The sequence below is a fragment of the Octodon degus genome, unplaced genomic scaffold (assembly GCF_000260255.1).
Source record: "Octodon degus isolate 3935 unplaced genomic scaffold, OctDeg1.0 scaffold00017, whole genome shotgun sequence".
Taxonomy (NCBI): Eukaryota; Metazoa; Chordata; class Mammalia; order Rodentia; family Octodontidae; genus Octodon; species Octodon degus.
In genome coordinates, this window is record NW_004524593.1 from 17,252,552 (window position 1) to 17,272,019 (window position 19,468).

The 19,468-nt window shown below is 41.9% G+C and overlaps 1 protein-coding gene and 1 non-coding gene across 2 annotated transcripts in view; one reads left to right on the top strand and one right to left on the bottom strand.

The window, feature by feature from the left end:
- Positions 1 to 377: 377 nt before the first annotated feature.
- Positions 378 to 19,468, top strand: part of Kctd3 (potassium channel tetramerization domain containing 3) — a 35,061-nt gene continuing 15,970 nt past the window's right edge. Inside the window, exons 1-9 of the mRNA XM_012513748.2 lie at positions 378 to 428; positions 667 to 712; positions 2,644 to 2,717; positions 5,122 to 5,180; positions 5,449 to 5,529; positions 6,384 to 6,524; positions 7,034 to 7,124; positions 8,474 to 8,664; positions 12,462 to 12,577. Of these exons, the coding sequence (XP_012369202.1) occupies positions 400 to 428; positions 667 to 712; positions 2,644 to 2,717; positions 5,122 to 5,180; positions 5,449 to 5,529; positions 6,384 to 6,524; positions 7,034 to 7,124; positions 8,474 to 8,664; positions 12,462 to 12,577 (828 nt within the window). The 5' untranslated portion in view covers positions 378 to 399. The remainder of the gene's footprint in view (positions 429 to 666; positions 713 to 2,643; positions 2,718 to 5,121; positions 5,181 to 5,448; positions 5,530 to 6,383; positions 6,525 to 7,033; positions 7,125 to 8,473; positions 8,665 to 12,461; positions 12,578 to 19,468) is intronic.
- On the bottom strand, positions 19,077 to 19,178 carry LOC111815519. The gene has a single exon (XR_002820202.1). It is a non-coding gene; the product is annotated as a U6 spliceosomal RNA (small nuclear RNA).

Consider the following 19,468-nt stretch of genomic DNA (forward strand, 5'->3'; position numbering starts at 1 on the left):
GGGCCACTGTTCTTCTAGGGGAGGAAAACCGCCCTTGGAGCGGTGGAGCTGAACCTGAAGGTAGCTTTGTGTAGCAACCCTGAGTTGAGATTTGGCAGGAGGGGCCAGTGGTTTATTTTTCAGCAGGTTGGTGTGCTGGGAAGCTATGTTTTTGGAAGCATTATATAATAGAGAATTGTTTGATTTGCTAAGAGCCCTTAAATAATCTTACCTCTGAATTAATTGAAAGGAGTAAAATGTAAATATAGTAAATATAATTGATAGAGCTGTTAACTATGCAACATGTTGTGGATCACTAGCCAGCACATTAAAGAAAGTTCATATTGAAATTTAAAGACATTCTCATTATAACATCAGATCATTCTCAATTGCAGATTCAGTACCTCAAGACAAACTCTTATGTGGATTCCAGATTCTTTTTTTTCCAGGTAATTTATTATATTATTATGCTCCTCTACCTTTGATTATTTATCAAAATAAGAATTTCTCTTGTCAGTTAAGTTTTTTAAATTTTGGATCAAAAGTTAAATTTTTAAAATAGAAACTTTTTGTGTAAAATATAGAAGATTCACTTTTATTAGCCTTTGACAGTTGGTAAAGAATTAAGTCATTTATTCATGCTCAGACATTAAAAACTAACTCTAGCTTGTTAATAATTACGTCTAGTTTGCTGAGCGGGAGAATCTCAACACTTCGGGATGAAACTGGTGCTGTAAGTACAAAGTGGTGTTGATGTGCGTGCCAAGCCAGGGTGGTCGGTGCTCCGTGGAGCCGAGAGGCTGATGCTTTGCTAAGGGCTGCAGGGGTGGGGTAGACTCTGTATTTCTACCTCAGTGAGAAGTGCTGCGTACGGCAGCTTACATTTTCATGACGAGAGACTGTAGGACATGAGCTTACTTTGGTAGTAGAGGAACGGTGTTCAATAAGTGGACACATGTAAGCACTAGAATATTTTGATATTAGAGTCATAAGAGGCTGCAGATAAGTGGAATCCTACATTTTTAACCTGTGAACTTTAACTACAGTACTACAGTAAGGAAAGGTAAAGTTTTCTAAAGTTTCGATAAAAGATAGTCTATGGATTTTTACAGTTATGATGTGTGTACCAGTATATAATGACCAGTGTTATTAGAGTGCTGGGTCAAAAGGTGTTTGGTGTGAAGGTAACAAAGTGATCATTGTTACTTGTTATGGTAAGATCTACAGATAAAATAAGTAGCAAAGTAGACCAGTCCCCATGAGATTATTTTAAAAATCAGCAACAGTAACTTAATTTATAAATCTGAGTCTTTAATTTCTGCTTGGCCCTTTTTAATAAAACAAGAATTTCAATGAATGAAAGAATATGTAGGTGTATATATATATATACTTATATATATACCTACATGTGCTTAGCTGACTGTAGTCTACAGAGCTTTCTTAGGCAAGGGCGTGGGTCAGCATTTGGGGACCTGCCTGGTGTGTGTGAGGCGAGGTGGTGATCTCCAGCACTGGGGGGCGGCTGACCACCTGTGCAGCAGACTGACTTATATAGCTTTGAATGGGCTGCCTTTTAGGAGCCCTTTTAATTGCTTCAGTGCAGCACACACTCCAGTTTTGCATTTCAGACTAAAAAAAAAAAAAATTATTTGGCATAGGGTCATGCTATGCAGCTGAGATTTGTAGTGATCCTCCTGTTTCAGCCTCCCCAGCTCTGGGGTTACAGTTGTGTGCCACCTCGCCCCATTTCAGTGGCCAGCACAGCTGCAGAGCATGTGGTACCGGGGATCGAACTTGGGTCCTTGTGCTTGCCAGGCAGCTGCTTAGACTGCTGAGCTATCTCTCCAGCCCCTGTATTTCACATTTTAAAGCATCTTGTTTTTCTCCTTATGTATTCTATGATGCTGAATTTGTTATTCTTTAAAATTTTTTGAAAATTATTATCATTACCCTCTCTTGGCTTTTGAAGAAATCGAGATGGTAAGATTGTACCTGTAGAAATATGAGAATGATCCTCTTGTCCAGAGTTGGCAGTAGTGTGCAGCACTTGCAATTTTGATCACCTTGAGTATGTTATAGATGTGCACTGTAGTGCCTAGCCTGGTGGCCCACGGCTTTCATTCCAGCGCCTGGGAGGCTGAGGCAGGAGGTTTGCAGGTTCGAGGCCAGCCTGGGTGACTTAGGGACTTAGCAAGACTGTGTTTCAAAATGAAAACAAGTGAGGATATGGCTCAGTGACCATCATCCTGTCATAAATAAATAAATAAATAGATAAATAGCTTTGCTGCTTTAATGACTTATAAATTATGTAAGTCACAAAGTCAGCAGTAATGAATGATTTGCCAATATAAGTGTTTATTTATTCATAATGTTTTCAAGGTACTCTAGAATATTTCAGATAAAAATGTCTCAGGTATCACCTTTCTCAAAAATATTAATAAAAATGAGAAATCTGGCTTATTAAATAAGCTTCCCTGCTCATTAAAATACAGATACATAATACTTTCCAGGGGAGAAGGGGCGAGAGGTGCACTAACTGCACACTCCTAAGTCCAGCTCTAGAAACATTACAATTAAGAGTGGAGTGTTACTGTTCCTTGTTGGAGTTACATTATGGTAAAAGGTGAAATTCAGTTTGAGAGTAACGCGATTCTTCACTTACAGATATTTATTGATAGAGACCCGGCAGCATTTGCACCCATTTTAAATTTTCTTCGGACAAAAGAACTAGATTTAAGGTAAGGGATGTGTCCTCTTCAGTGCAAGTTCTTGTTCCTAGCTGTGTCTTTATAGTACAGTTTAGGAAGAAAAAAGGATTTCCTCCAGACTGTGTTTATTTTTAATTGCCTTAGAGTATTTGTACCTACGTGTGGGTACAGTGTTGTAACGTGCTACGCACGTGCATGTGCAGTGAGTAACTTAGGGTGATTTGCATGTCCCATCTCCTCAGGCCCGACCCTGTCTGTGTATTGGGAACCTTGAAGCCCTTATGTGCTGCAGATTTTGCAGTGTGAACATCAGTTGTATACAAGGGTTGTCTCATTGTGCCATAAATGTTGCCTCTATTCTTTCATCTGTTTTACTACCTGTTCCCTCTTCCACCTTCTCCTCCCCCCATCCCTTATTAGCCTCTTACAGCCTCTTTTCTGTTCACTGTGTCTGTGGGATCAGCTTTGTTAGTGCCCACAAATGAGTGAGCACGTGCAGTATTTGCTGTTTTTTGATTGAATTTCCTCAGTCTTAGTCTCATGGATGCAGCCCTCCATGGTCTCATCCTTCGTAGCTTTCCAGCAGCTTTTTAGGAGCCCCCCATCCCCCACTCCCACCTTCCCTCCGTTTTCTCATTGCAGCCAAAGATATCTCCTAGAACTGTGAGCCTCACCAGGCTACACTCTGCATAACATCCTTCTTTAATATGTCACGTGGGACTGGCCTCTAGGGTTTGGGGTGTGATCCCATCTGTCGCTCCATCCATAATCTCTCCAGCTGAGCTCCAACAATACATGGGGCCCCTCCTGGTTCTGCTCACCTGACTGCTCTGGTGATCTTTGCTGCCTACTGAGCACAGTGTCACAACATTGCCCCATGTCCTGTCGTGTCACTTACTGGAGTTACTCATTTTCTGGTGTTCTCGCTCCATGAGACTTTAAATTGCAGTGGCACGGTTTATCCCCGCCATCCAGCACTGTACTCGCTGCATGCTAAGAGCCCACTACATTTTGTAAGTGTGTATTTGTGTGAGTGTGTGTACATGAACAACTTTAAACTGTTTCGTTCGCTGTGCCATATTCACTTACACTTTGTGTTCCTGTGAGGGAGTTATAACTTGGAGTTTTTTATTTTATATATTCCTGATAAACTTTCATGAAGGATCCTTTATTATGTTTTTAGTTTCAACTCTTAGAAATTTGCTACTTATTTTAGCAGCTTCTTTATAACTTTCTATTTTTGACTTACGTTCAATAGAGGGAACCCCTTGAGGGCAGAGATTGAGAAGCCTGGTGCATTCCCTGTTGCAGGTTAAACATTAAGTATAATACATGCAAAACAGATACTTAAAAGAGTAAGAGAGTTTGTTAGGGCTTTTGGTTTTGGTTAGAGGTGGGAAGTAGATTGTTAATTATTTCTTGGGGAAGATTATTTTTATCCATCTCATTTGGTAAAGAAGTTTACATTTGGTCAGTGTCCTGTGACTAATCTGCAGTTCCATCAATCATAAAGTGGAATTAATTTAAATATGCATAATTACTGACTGCTCCTCTTACAAATGACTCCTTGTTATCAGTTAAGGAAGCCTGGCGGATTTAAATTTTGATGTACTTTATATAGGAAGATGGGAAGGAATTTGAAAAAAAGCCCATATACCCATGTCCTATTAATTGCATACTGTATCACACTGTGTCATAATAACCACATTTGTTAGCCCGTCCTCCCCGGAGGCAGGAGCTCCTCAGAAAGTGTCACTTCGTGTCCTGGAGTACCTTATAATTAGCCAGCACTGCTGTTGGGCTTGTCCAGGCACTTGTGCAGTCAGAAATTCTCCAAAACAATGTAAACCAATGTGACATCGCAATTGTCTATGTTTCTGAGCAGAGGATAACTGAAATTTGAAATGAATCATTGCTGTTTTCATGTAGCCTTGCTAAAATGAGTTTTTTACTATTTGTTTATTTTTGATTCATTCATAAAATAATTGTTACATGACTTTTGTAAGCATTGTGCTAGGAACAAACTATGCAAAACTAGATCAAAAATAGATTGAGTTTATGGGGAGTATATAGAATGATGGGGGAATTTATGTATCTAAGTAATTATGATAAAAACTGAACGTAATACCATAAAAGAATGATTTCTGTCCCGGTGTCAGATACTTCTTCCTAATTCATTTGTTTAGCCCTTTGCCTTGACCTTTCATTTACTTAGTCTGTTCATCTGTGCGTGAAAGGTTGTTCCGTAGGCATTGCAGTATTGTTCACATGTCGTATTTATTGACACTTTTCCAGTGATTAAGTGTTAGAAATAGTGGAGAAAAGCCTTACAGCTTTGTTCATAGAAGAGCCTACTGCTTTTCGTGATGGCCTCTGACTGCGACCCAAGTCACCAGTGTGAGAAGACTGACATCCTTCATTTGTTCCTTTGTAGGGGCGTCAGCATTAATGTTCTCAGGCACGAAGCAGAGTTTTATGGAATCACGCCATTAGGTATTTATGTATTCTCACTATTTTGTGTTTATGGTTGGACTCTGTAAAATGAACTTGCCCAAATGAAAAGTGTTCTATATCAGGCTGAAAGTAATTTGTGGAGTAGTTCATTGCTTAGTTTTTGTGGATTTTCGTAGCAAAAAGATGTTGTCAACTCTTCTTGAACTTAAATGTCTTGTTTTTCTTTGCTTATCCTCTTTAACTGAAGAAAATAAAAATGGAGCCTTGTTTTTCTATGTGTTACATGTTCACTTTGAAATGTTCTTAGTGCGAAGGCTTCTCTTGTGCGAGGAACTGGAGCGTTCGTCCTGCGGCAGCGTGCTTTTCCACGGCTATTTGCCCCCGCCAGGTATTTTGACTTCCATTTTACTTAGTCCTTTTACAGATTATTTTGTATCATTAAGTATGAATAAGAAAAACTCTTGATTTTTGTATTTCTTATTTATAAAGCTGGAAATAGTCAGATCTTCATTTTTTTAAAAACGTTAACGTATCACACCTCATGGTACAGAGCAGGACTAGAGAGCAGGAGATAGTGGTACCCTGAGCCAGCTTCTGACCTTGCCGCTGCAGCCGCGTAAAAGCAGGGCTGCCTCTAGGTCTGTGTCTTTGCTGAGAGTTTTCCTTTCTTGTGTTCCGCAGTTTGCTACCTGCAAGAGCACTGTTGTCAGAATTCTTTCTCTGTCACCCATGACCTGGGCAGAGATGCATAGTGTCACTTATTCTGCTTGAGTGAGAGCGGTTCTACCTGAGTGGCTGCTGAGCCAAGATTTCACTTTTTAAGAAGCTCCTGTGCTGAAAGAAGATGCATCTGAGCAGGAAGAAATGGTCATGAAGCACCTAGATTGGCACTGAGGGCTTGCGTAGTCACCACGCCTGCAGGCATAACCCCCCACCGACAGACTCACCTGGTAGTCTCTGATTCAGGAGCCCGGAGCTAGGGAAGTCGGAGCAGTGTGAGCAATTCACTTATTATAAAAAATAGGGCCAATACCAGAAAGGCCTTTTCATTTTATTTTTTATTTTGATTTTGTACTGTTTTATTATAATTAACTATTTGCAGTAAATTGCTGTATAAAAGATCTACTTGAGATATAATGCAGTTCATATTTTGTTTCTTAGTCGAAGTGTGATCTACAGTGGTCTCTTTGCTTTTTCTAAGGCTAACTTAGAAGTGAATTTGTTGTCTTCTTCCCTTTGTAGGTATTCCCAGCCGTAAAATAAACAACACTACTAGATCTGCTGCTGACTCCAGGAACGGACTGAACTCTGTCGAAGGTGAAGCCCGGGGAAATGGCACACAGCCCGTTCTCTCCACGGCTGGGGAAGAGGCGATCAGGCTGGGTAAGCACAGAGGACAGAGGAGGAAAGGAACCGCGAGCGATTTTACTTGTTGGTGGTATTGCTGTTTTTTTGTTTTGTTTTTTGTGGTACTGGGGATTGAACTCAGGACCTTGCACTTGCTAGGTGGGTGCTTATTCTACTGAGCTATCTTCTTATCCCCTCTTGGTGGTATTGAGTAATTGTTTTTAAATATATAATTTGTGCCCAAATTTTTAAAATCCAAATTTATCATTTATATCTTGAAAAGTCTCATTTAATGTTTTTTATTTAAAATACTGTGTGACTTTCTGTTTGCCCTGAATTGTTAGAACAGTGGTTTGCTAATTCAAATTTCATGCAGTATGAGTCAGATAGTGAGTGAGAAAATGTGGGGGACAGTTTGGCCCAGACGAGTGTTGGCCTGTTTGAGCTGAGCTTACTAGTGGACATAGGCAGCAAATGCTTGGCTTGGGGCCCAAACTTGCCAGCTGTTCTAGAACGGGAAGCATTTCTTTTTCTGAAACCAACAGGATTTCCTGTGGATCCACGAAAGGTGCTAATAGTAGCTGGACATCACAACTGGATCGTGGCCGCGTACGCTCACTTCGCTGTGTGCTACAGGTATTGTGCCATGCCAGGGCAAGCCTTTCTGAATTTTAGAGGAAATTCACTAATTGTGATTTTATATTTTTTGTGACGAGCCCAATGCTTTAGTCATTGAGTTTTTCTCCTTAATATTTCACCCCCTTCTATGTCGTGTGGATAAGACTTGGTTTGCTTGTACTTTTCACGTAATTTGGTAAATATTGTCAGTAGCCTTCACATACTTGACCTATTTTCCAGATAGCATGAACTATGACTGGAGGGTGGTGCAGGCAGGCATGCTGTGTTTCCTCACAGTGAGCTAAATCACCCAGTGCAGTGGCAATAAATGATTTTAAAGGAAAGAAACCATACAGGGGAAGTGTTTTCAGAGAGTACTCTTAAGTTGTTTTCCCTAAAGATTTTGTAGTAGTAAGTAAAAAGCTTTAGTACAGCAAATACCTGCATGTGTGCCTTTCATGTGGGCTCACGGAGTTTGTGCATAAAGGAGGCCTTGTGTTAATATCCCCTCGTCCTGTGAGGCTGTGACAGTGTTACTCCTGCTAACAGGGCAGCTGCGCAAGATCCTCCAGCTTTTATTTTAGATTGGATCATCCCTCGATAGGAATTGTCTTGTTTATACATGGTGTGGGGCTTAAGTATTTATTTTATTTTTTCTAAGTGGGTAGCTAACTGTTCTGATCATTATATATAAATCATCTCATTGAATTTAAAGGCATCAGTTAAACCATTAAAAACCCTTCTGCAGCTGGGGAGATAGCTCAGTGGCATAAACGCCTGACTGGCGAGTACAATCCTGAGTTTGATCCCTGATACCAAAACCAAAACAAAACAAAAATACTCATCTGCAGAAAAAGGTTTGCAAAGCCGCTTTTCTTCATTTAATTGTTTTTAGGTTTTGGAGTGCCTATGGTACTTTTCTTAGCTTGCTTGAATAAGCTGTCATCTAAAACACAAATCAGATTTCTCTGTCATTTTATTTAGTAGTGGTAACAAAAAATACTGGTTACAAATTGGAAAAAAAAAGTCTGGTTTTTGTTGCCTGCCTGTGATGCCAGTGATTTTTAAAAGAAACATGAAAGGTAAAATCTTTTTAAAGATTTAAATCACTTTAAAATTTTTAAAGTGATTTGGACCATTTGCTTAAATTTTTCTTTGGAGAAATAATTTCTCTCTAAGTGATTATGTGTCCTAACTATGTAAATGTATTAGTGATACTATTTGGGCTTTGATAATATGTCAAGAAAATTTTGTATTTAGTAACTGAAGGGTTGGTTGTTGCAGCTGAGTTTTTTGGCACATTGCTTTTCTTCCTTTGGGGTGGTGCACCTGGGCTGCTGAGTCTACTTCTATTCCTGTCTTCACAGAATCAAAGAGTCCTCAGGATGGCAGCAGGTGTTCACAAGCCCTTACCTAGACTGGACTATTGAGCGCGTGGCTTTGAATGCCAAGGTGGTTGGGGGTCCTCATGGCGACAAAGACAAAATGGTGGCCGTTGCCTCGGAGAGCAGCATCATCCTGTGGAGCGTTCAGGACGGGGGCAGCGGAAGTGAGATTGGTAGGAGGACCTGCTCATGCCTCACTTCTCTGCTGTGTGTAGTGCTTTGTGTATTTTCTGAAAGAGCTTGGTTCACGGTGTGCAAACTAACCTGGACAAAAAGTGAACTTGAACTGCTGCTCTTCCTTTCCGGGGTTCAGTAGTAAAAAGAATACGAGATGTGAGAAGACTGGTCTGGAAGGGGGACACTCGCTGTGGTTGAGAACACGGGAGCATCTGAACACAGCGTTGCTCCAGCTGAAGCCTGGCCACACAGTGGCTGTGGTGTTCTCACTTGCTGGTGGCCGTGTCTTCCCGCCCTTCCGTCCCACTTAGGCTTGAGGGTGAGGTCCCTGCTCTTACCTGAGGCCACCTTCCCATTGCAGCCCGCTCCCTGTGTCCCCCATTGTCTTCTCTGTGTGGATAAGTTTTTATTGATAGGTCTTGAATAATAATTTTTACCTATTTCCTGGTGTAATGTGCTGTCAGTCTCATTTAATAAGGTTTTATTTTTAGCTGTAATATTACCTTTCGATAACATTTTAGTAGTTTATTTTTCTAGTAAGATTTGTCTCCACATTGTGACCCCTTTTTTATTAAATCATAGTAGCTGCTTGACTTGGATTTTTGTTTGCTAATTCCAGTATCTGAGTCATCTCACACTTTTATCTGGGATCACATACTCTTCACATTTTTGAAAAGTTTTGAGTACATGTTGGATGTGCCTGTAGGCAGGGCAGAACGGAATGCGCTGTGTTTCTTTAAAGATAGGCGCTTTCTTCCCACAGCCAGTTACAGCATGGAGGATCCGGTTGGTCTTACTGAGCTTTGCTCTGTGCTTTGTTAGGGAGCGGTGAGCTTCGCGTCCATTTTAGGGCACGTCTGCCGTGGCCTGTTCTGAATGTGCGCCTGAGGTTCTTGGCCAGGGCTCGCCCCGGCCATGAGTAGGAATTGCCTCATCTGCCAGCGTGGACCTCTGGAGTCTCCAGCTCTCAGCCCTACAACAGCCTCTTCTTTTTCCTTGATTCTTGGGGGGTTCCCACCCTGACCAGGTGCAGCTTGGCCTCTTCTAGGGCCTTAGGGAAACCCCATGCAAGTTTTGCCCCATCTGCATTGTGGAGCAGTTTCTTTTTGTGTGATACCTGACCCCTTATTGTGGCCTCAAGTCCTCTGCTTCCTCTGGACTGGGGTCTCGTCTCGGCCAGCTCAAGGCCAGGCTTCTCTGGAGCTTCGCCCCTCACAAGTCCTCCTGCTGGTCACCCAGTGCCTGCCATAGTGGCCGCGGGCATGTTGTCCAGTTTTCTTCTGTGGTGGTTTTTCAAGTCTGATGAAAAGTGCTGTTTACTCAATCTCAGCTGGCAGTGGAGTCCTTCCTGACAGCTTTAGAAAACAAAGTTCCGAATTACGGCTTTTGAAATAAAATGCGTGGGTGATCATGCCAAGAAGAAACCAGTCCAGTGATTGTCTTTTCCCTTCTCTGGCTGGCATTTGTATCACACCAGTAACTGAAGGAACTCTATTTCTGCTTTGTTCTCAAAGGCTGCTGTGATGGCTAGCTGTGTGACGAGGCTGCAGTAGAAATCCGCTCATGTCCTCCAAAGGACGTGTTTGTTGTTACAGATGTTCTTGGAAATTGACAGCACCGCCTAAAGAAAATTGTTAGTGCCTGTGGCTCCATGATGGAGCTCTCCCAGTGGCTGCCGGGCGTGCTGGAGTGCTCGCTGCTCAGAGCAGCACGCTAGCAAGGTGGCCCTTAAGACAGGCACTTGGCGTGATTTATCCACGGCTGGCTTCCCCGTGCAGGGGCAGGAGAGCTGCGCCCTGGGCCAGATGACACTTTAAGCTCCGTGAGACCTCTCCGAATGTCTTCCTTGATTTCCCAGAACCTCATCCTTCTCTAGAGTAATCACTGTTAGTTGTTTCCCATTTTTATTTCTGCTTTTCATGTGGGCCATGGGACTGAACGTAGTTGGCTTCACAGGCACTGAAAAATTGTTTGACCTCAAACTTGAAGTGCCATTATGTGACAATCCCTAGAATTGTGTGCAGTGTGGGATACTTATTTTCTGTTTGAAGTGGGAGATGTATTGCATAGCCAGTTCTGGCTGAAGGGCTTAGCTGCTTCTGTGTGGTGTGTAGTTTTTCGTTGTCAGGGCAGAGGTGGTCCATTCATGTGTATGTTTATGTAAATGTGATTGGTGTGTTGTTAAATGGTACATATCGAGGATATTCCTAGCAAAGCTTACCTGTCCTGTCTCTTTTTTCTTTCTTCTTGTGCAGTATATCATTTTGTTCCTGCTACATGCCTGTTTTTTTTTTAAGATGGGTAAAGAAGTGTTGAGACGTTGTGGCCTGTCACTAGCTGCTGTCTAGATCTGAACAGAAGAGAACACTTAGCCCTGATACAAAATTCAAAAGAAATCAGAAAGTTGCCTAGCTTATACTTTCAGGGTGCCCTGCAGTTGCATGTCATTATTTGCCCCCTTCCCCTGCCTGAGTAGTTAGGACTTTGTTATTTCCTTGTTTTCCTCAACCACATGCTGAGAAAGTTGCTCATATTGACAGGCAGGCCCTTTTATTTTCGAGATAAAGTGATACTTGAAGTAACACAAAGATCTGTATAAAGCAGTATTTTATAGGTGAGACTCACTGTCTAGTGTTTTGAGATAAAAAGATACTTTCTCTGTTTTTCAAATAATACAGTATTCTGTGAGTACCAGAATTTGATTATAGCATTTTTAATGTGAAACAATTCTTGAGACATTTAGCTTGGACCCTATTTTGTAGGTGAGATGAATAAGGACTGGAGTGGTGGCAAACTTAGCTACGTTCGGACTGGGGGCCACGGAGACTGCCGACTCCTGGTGCAGGCCTGACCCCTTCCAGGGCACGTGCGCTGCTTCAGGCTGAGCCAGGGGCTCCGAGCGTCCTTGGCTTGTGCTGTCGCTGTGCTCTGTGGTCCTTGTGATATCCCTGAGTTACTTGAGGCCTAGGGCTCACCCAGCCCAACTGCCCCTTTGAGCTCCTGCTAACCTTTTAAACACCCAACTCAGAACACATCTTCTCTGAGGTGGATTCTCAAAACCTCCTTACTGTGCCTCCATACTCCTCTAGGTAATGCTGACCTGTCTAATCTCCTGTTCTTTTCATGTTATATTGCGATTGGTTATTCGCAGTTTTTTTCTCTACTAAACTACAAGTCTGAATAGTATCCATTGTTGTTTTTAAATCCCAAAACCCAATATAGTGTATTTTAAGTAAACTGAGACCGAAATGCTAGGAAACAAGAGGTTTAAAATAAACGTCAAATAAAAGGACTATATATTTGAGTTTTCTGTTTGTTTTTGCTTACTTCTAGATTTTTATGTACCTTCTCGATAGCTGAGGTTGCCAGGTGTGTCTTCAGATTACTGGTTTCCGGATATCAGATTCATGAGCAAGTGCCCTTTCCATTTCCTACAGATTTGATTAAGATGCAGTGGGATTTCTGACTTAGGTGCGGGCGTGGAGCCCAGGGCCCTTTTTATTTTACATGCTCACTTGAAACCTACTTAGTTGTGTTCATAATCAGCTGGGATGAGCACACAGCGTTGGATGCAAAGGCGCTATAGCAGTGAGGCTGCTGGCAGGCTGCCCCTTGCTTGGGAGCCTCCTCAGCTGCTCACAAGCTTGCTAGCTTTGTGTTTCTGGGTCCCACCAGGTCTGGTACGTAATTTGTAGAAACTAGAGTGGTATAAGTTAGTCACTGTGGGGTTTTACTGTAGGTTTGCCTTGCTCTGAAGAGATGGCTGATTAACCTCTCTGTCTTGTCCTTGAAGGTGTGTTCAGCCTTGGTGTTCCTGTGGATGCGCTCTTCTTCATTGGAAACCAGCTGGTGGCCACGAGCCACACAGGCAAGGTGGGCGTGTGGAATGCTGTCACCCAGCACTGGCAGGTTGGTTTGAACTGAATCTTATTTAACAAACAAAAATATTCCTGAAACTTGTGCCAATTATGTGTCTGTTTTTTCTTTGTGGAACTCATGCTGTTTCTTTTGTTGATTACATGGAATATCAAATATATTTGGTGGTAAGTTTATTTCTAGATACAAATTATACCTTTTTCAGGAAATGTGTTACTTTGGTAAAATGAGTAAATTTTTAAACTGTGGTCCAGCATTTCTTCATTCTCTTGACATGTTTTAATTTCTGTGCTGTATATGGTGATCTTCTGGCAAACTTCATTTATTGAGTAAAAACATCTGTAAAATACATGACCTGCCCAGACCTGTCTAAACATTAGCTCTCAAATATCTGAGAATAACAATAAATTTTAAAATGGTTAGTACAGTTAATACTTGATCCTGAAGAAAGAACGATGAAGGAGGAAGGCGGAGCCCGTGTTGTAGAGCAGCACCACTGCCGGCTGCAGTGCCCGCTGGTGGGGTGTGCATCAGGGCACCCACAGAGCAGGGTGCGCTTCGGCTGGCGGCGGGGTCCTGGTTGCAGAGTGGCAGAATGAGTGTTTGAGACATTTTATAGACCTTCTAAACTTAGGGACCTACTTTCCAACTGATGTGGAAAATTGGAGATGTGATTTTACTTTTAGTTTTGAGTGTCTAGTTTTAATAACTGAGTAGTGATATTTTAAAGTGATGGAGAACACAGGAAGAGAAAGTCCAGTAGGTAAGATGGGGCAGGGGTTTGATCCATGGGTAGAGTGAGAGGGAGTGTTTTGAGGCAAAAAAACAGGTTTTAATGGCAATGTGCCTTTTACTGTACAGTAGTAAATGCTTTGGAATTTAGCTATTCACTTTATCGTTTATTGCCTCCTATAGACTTTTTCCATAAACAGTATAGTTTTACTATGTACAGAGCACTTACATTAAGCATTATATTTGAAGTACATGAGAGAAGGCATGGATAATACAGAAATACCATCCCATTCTCTCCCTGAGCCTTTGGAGGGTTTTGGCATCCTGAGGGGTCTTGCAGCCCACCTCCCACAGATACTAATCAGTGCCTGTCCTTGTGGAGTGTACATGACGTCATTGTGAATATGTGCATGCCAGGGTAATACCCAGGACATAGTGGAGGGTGAAAGGACACTGACCCGGTGCTAGAATATTCTGTCAAGGTGATGGCTTGCTCGGCATGGACAGTCCAGGCAGGGCTGCGACACGGCAAGTGGAGACGACAGAGGAACTTTCTTCTTGGGACTCTAAGCCCCTGGGAAGGTGGTGCAGAATGACTGCTTTCCAGTTAAAGGAACTACATTCGGGGAAAACTAGGTTTCCCTTTCTGTGAAGATACAGTAGTCATTTATGGAAAAAAGTACTGGCTAGAGTGGGCCTTACACAGGCACAGCAGTAAGCTTTGTCATGGGGTCATAAAAATAATGGCCAGGGAATGTGGGAGGGGGCTGACATAGATGAATCTAAAGTTTAGAAGTGGATCAGAAGGATTCTTTAACTGGTGGCATTTCTGTAAAGAATAGTGTGACTTTATTGATTTATGGAAAGTTTGCTTTTGTGGATTTATTTTGCTGCTTATGTCAGGTCTGAAACTCCAGTGTCTGCCATGAAAATGCTAATATAGTTTTGGTTACTGAGAGTATGTGCACTTTGTTCCTGTTTTGTTTTCAAAAGTACATATAAAAGTTTTAATGTCATGTCATCAAAGTGGGTATCCATCTTAAGCTTTTGTATATTTTGTTGCTTCTTGCGTGGTGTGTGGATGACTTAGAACCATAGCTGACAATAGATCTGGCTGTGTTTCAGGAAGTGAAACGTTCACGCAGCCAATAAGTGCTGTGACTTAGGTAGCTGGACTTCTTTGTGCTGCACTGCAGAGGAGGTGTATGTTGGAGCCTCGGCTTCTGGTCTGCAGGTCTCCACAGCTCAGAAAAGAGGCTAACTCCCTTCACTCCAGGACTGCTGTGGCATGGCCTGAATGGCAGGTCCTGAGTGGATTTTTAGTGACAGTTCCACTCATGCATAATAGCACAGAAAGTAACAGGACAGCCCTGGCAGTTCTTACTCAAATGAGTGTATAACTGAGATGGATTGAAGTATTGGCATCAAAGGGTTTGTGTGTGTGGATTAAGGTTCAATACCTTTATTAACTCTTGTTTATAATAGCTTCTCATCAAGAAAGCTTCAATAAAATATTAATAACACTTTGTATTGGGCTAGGGAGATAGCTCAGTGGTGTGAGTACCTGTCTGGCAAGTGCAAGGTCCTGAGTTCAATCCCTGGTCTTAGAAAAAGCCCTCCCAAACAAAAACATGCACTTTATAAAGATATATTTAATTTAGGTTAAAAAATGAAATTTTAAAGAAATGCTTTAGTTTTTTCCCCTAGTTTTACTCTGCCTTATTATACACCAGACATACATATATCTGTGTTTTCATATAGTAACATTCACTAAGTTAAATAGCAGCTTTGAGTATAGATTTAGATTTATCTTGGAAGCAGATTTCTCGTGTTCAGTTGAACTCACGTTCACCTCTTACAAGTATACACCTCGTTTTTGCAAGACACAGCTCTGAAAGTCCTGGGAACCACATCCTTACTTTGTTTAGCAGAGGATCACTGAGCCCTCCTTGTGCTCATTTTGAGGACTGGGGAACTTCCCTTTAAGCCATTGTCACCATTTCAGACTTGCCAGTAGAGGCCAGGTTCCGGGAGGAAACATGGTCTCTGGCTGAGGATTCCAAGTGGCCTTCTGTGGTCTGCAGGTTAGGAATAGCTGCTACATACTAACCTAAGCGCAGTACTTGGAGTTCACAGTAAAATAATGGGATTCACTGATGTAAGTCTCTCTCCTTTGTGCATATAAAAGTACTGGATACAGATATTAAAACTCTTTGTAGTAGTATCTGTACTAAATATTACGATTTATGTATTTTTTTTTATGTTAAAATACTATTTATCAAGATAAAGCCTCTGGGTGCTGTGACTTTAAGCAAAACCAGGAAGCATGGCTTCATGGAACGTGGAGCCTCTTGCAAAAATTTGAAGCTTTCAAGGTCTGCCTCAGTCTTAAGGAGGCTGGGAAATTTTTACTAGAAAGTTTGATAAAATAGGCGTGTGGGTCATTGTAACAGAATAGAGGAAGGAGAAACAAGTTCAGGAACATTCAGCTTATTTGATCTTTACACAGGGGCCAGAAATCTATTCTGGAGGCAAGATCACCTCTTGAATAAATGATGGTGGGAAAATTGGATATCCACATGCAGAAGACTGAGTCTGTAAACCCGTCTCCCACCATGTGCTAAATTAAGTAAAGGTGGATCAAAGATCTGCATGCTAAAATGAAACACTTAACTTGCTGGAAGATAATAGGTAAAACTGTAGAAGACAGACATAGGCAAGAACAGAACCTCTGTGGCCCTAGAAATGATACTGAGAGCCTACCAATGGAATCATATCAAATTAAAAAGGTGTTCTGTACAGCAAAGGAAAAGACCAACAGAGTGAAGAGACAGCCCACAGAATAGGAAGAAATTTTTGCCATAACAGTAAGTGAAATGAAGCACATACAGAAGTTTAAATATTGCGTGGTTTGTTTTATATGAAAAACTCAAGTAATGTGTATGTGTGTATACATATATATATATATATATATATATATAGAGAGAGAGAGAGAGAGCGCGCACACACTCATAGGAGCTCACAGAATAGAGATAAGTAGAGAGATCTTTTTCAAATGGATGGGACCCAAGAGTTGGAAGGAGCCAGAAGGAGAAAGGTAGGATAAAGAGAGAGAACTGAGGTGTTTGTGTATGTGCCAACCCCCGGGGTAGTTGTGATCCTTGTGTGCTGCTCACATGCACTAATTACACAGTCTTATAGATTAGTATGTAGTGTGTTAGGAACTTCAAAAATGATGTGGTGTTTCAGGTGTTATCTGTTCATAAAGGGAAGGGGAGCAGCTAATTCTCCAGGTCACAGGAGTAAAGCTGCTCTTTCTAAAAGTAGCAGAGCTTGTTGTCCAAGAATGCAGAGTGATGGCGCAGGTAGAAGCTCCTGAGAAACTGAGAGCAAGATACTCAGCCTTTGTGCTGTGGAGACTTTTGACAACTAGCCTGTGGCCACTGGCATTCCTGGATGGGCATGTGTGCAGGTTGGGCACACGTGCACGTTGGGCGCTCTCACAAGAGCAGCACGGGGCGAGGGGGCGGCGCATCTGCAGAGGAAGTGATTTTGCCTGAAAATAAGCTGCTCTCCCCACATTTTCTCAGCATTAAAAGTAAATGAGGAAAGTTTTCAGATGTAAAAAACATGGGTATTTACATCCTCAAAACTGGACAACAAACTTGAAGTAATGGGTACTGTAAATTTTCAGAGTTATTAAAGTGAAAAAAATGATGCACTTTCGGGATAGAATAAAGCTACCTTGAAAACAGGAAAATAAAATACTAGAAATTAAAAGATCATTGAAAATGAAAAATAAGACAAAAAGCAAACTCAATGAATTACACAGAAATACAGCTAAAAGACAATTTAATGAGACTGCCTCAAAAGGAAACCCCTGAAGGCCCATCATGAGCCCTGGCGTGGAAGAGGTGCCTGACTCCTGCTGGCCTGCAGAGCTCAGCACCTGGCCTCTGCTCTGCACTGACCCTGCAGACTTTGTGCTCCTCCTCTCCCGAGGGTTGAGGTAGAGGAAAGCATGTGCAGAAAAGTTGCTGTGAGGAAGTGAGAGCACAGGGCACCAGGGTTTCCCGGGTGGGGCCGGCTTTTCACTGACAAGGGGATCGTCTGTCACCTCATCCTGCAGGGGGGAACACTGTCTTAGCGCTGCAGCTGAAAGGTGGCTGCCATGTAGGGTAGGAGAATGTGTATGAAGCCGTCAGCGCCCCCTCAGTGCTGTGGAGCTTCCAGACCAGCCTGCTGTGGGTGCCGGCGTGATGGTGGGGTCAGGGCGGGACAGTCTCTGGTGTGGCTAGCAAGCCATGTGGCTCTCCAGGAAGCCCCCTAGAGACTCAGTTTGTGCTCGCCTTAGACGCAAGAGTCATTATTTCCACATTTTAGCTCTTTCTTTTGCAAGTTTTTAGAGTGGACCTAGATTCTGTAAGGTTTTTTAATCTTTTTTTTTTTTTTTTTTTTTTGTCCTTTACTTTGTCCTTTGTTTACTGAGCTCATGTTAGTCATCTCCCTTGTGGTTGAGACACAGCCCCTGTGACTTAAGGAGGAAGGGCTTTTGTCCTCACTGTAGAAGTTTCACCCCAAAGTTCCTGGCTTCTGGGCAAGACCATACATGGAAGGAGGGCCTTTGGGTGGGAAAGCCTCTCTCACCACCTGGGGCCTGGAATGAAGAAAAGATAGATAAGAGCTGGGTCAGGTGATGGCTCTAAGGGAAGATTATGTATGCCTTTGCAAAGTTAGTTATCACATGACACAAGGTTGCCTGGTGACTGATGGCTGCCCCAGACCAGGCAGGATGCTTTTCTTAGGACTATGGTAGCTTCACTGCTTTAGGCAAGCAGGCCTGTCCTGCCCTCCTACACATAGCATTTTCCAGCTTTAGCCTCTCCCAACAACCTGTCACTTTCCTGCCACTGACCATGTACAGGCAGTTTGGGGCACCTGCTGGAACTAAACCATGACAGTGGGCCTCTGCTCCTGCCACTCTTGCTGTCAGAACCTTGCCTTGCCCTTTGCTTTTTCACCAGTTTTGAGAGGACCATGGTTTCTCTCCTCGGGTTGTATTCGCACCATTAGAGCATCTGTGATGGAAATTGTCTTACTTTTCTTGCTGTTCACAAGTTACAAGTTCAGAGGGATCCCACACCCTACCTCCTCTGCCAAGCTTGTCATGGCTAACATCTGACACACAGGGATGTGTGCTAAACAGATCCTGTTTAGATTTTACCCTTTCATATGAGACCAGAAATGACAAAAGCTCCATAATTTGAATTTTAAATTATTCAACGTCTCTTGGACTTGCATGTAAAACTTAGTTTCTCATATCGCATATGAATGTCTTCTATGTTTTATGTGCATCTCTAGCTTGGTTGTAAAGATAGGATTCATTTAAAATTTTTTTTCTTCCATAATTTTATTGATAAGTAGCGATGAGACAGTTTCAAACCAAATTGGTAGGACAGTTTCAATAATCAACACATTGCATACATTCTTCCTAGTGGTTAATTGCTGTACAAGATGCAGACATGATATCCTAATTACAAACTCTATTAGAACAAATCCCTCTATTCATTAAGAGAATGTAACTATATATCTATCCTAACTATTTTGAATACACAGATACAAAATGGACATTCATCTGTATCCCCTTTTTTGTTTAGTTCCATTATTTGAATATTATAGGTGTGTTAACTCAGCAGAATATCCTGAGTCCAGTAGCCCATAATAGGACTGGGGCTTCCGCTTCATGAGCAGTGTCAGAAATTGTTGACCTGAGTCCCCTACAGCTCAACATAACACCATGAAAAATATGGAACGCTTCACGAATTTGCGTGTCACCCTTGCACAGGGGTCATGCTAATCTTCTCTGTATTGTTCCAATTTCAGTATATGTGCTGCTTTGCACAAAAATTTTTTACAAGAGTAATATTAATCTTTTTCTCTCTGCATTTTGTGTTTTGTTTGATAGTAAAACTCATGCCATTTGCTTTTTTCTCTTGGCACATAAACTGGGAATTATAAATTTGTTTGAAACTTTATTCTAATGCTTGGAAAAATAAACATCCTAGAAAACAGATGGAAGTTTTAGTGAAGAGAATGAAAATAGAAACTAGTACTACCTTTTTAAAGAAATCATATAAATTGCCAAGGCACCAGCCTCTGTCTGGATCACTTTCTGTTTCCCAGTTGTGTGTA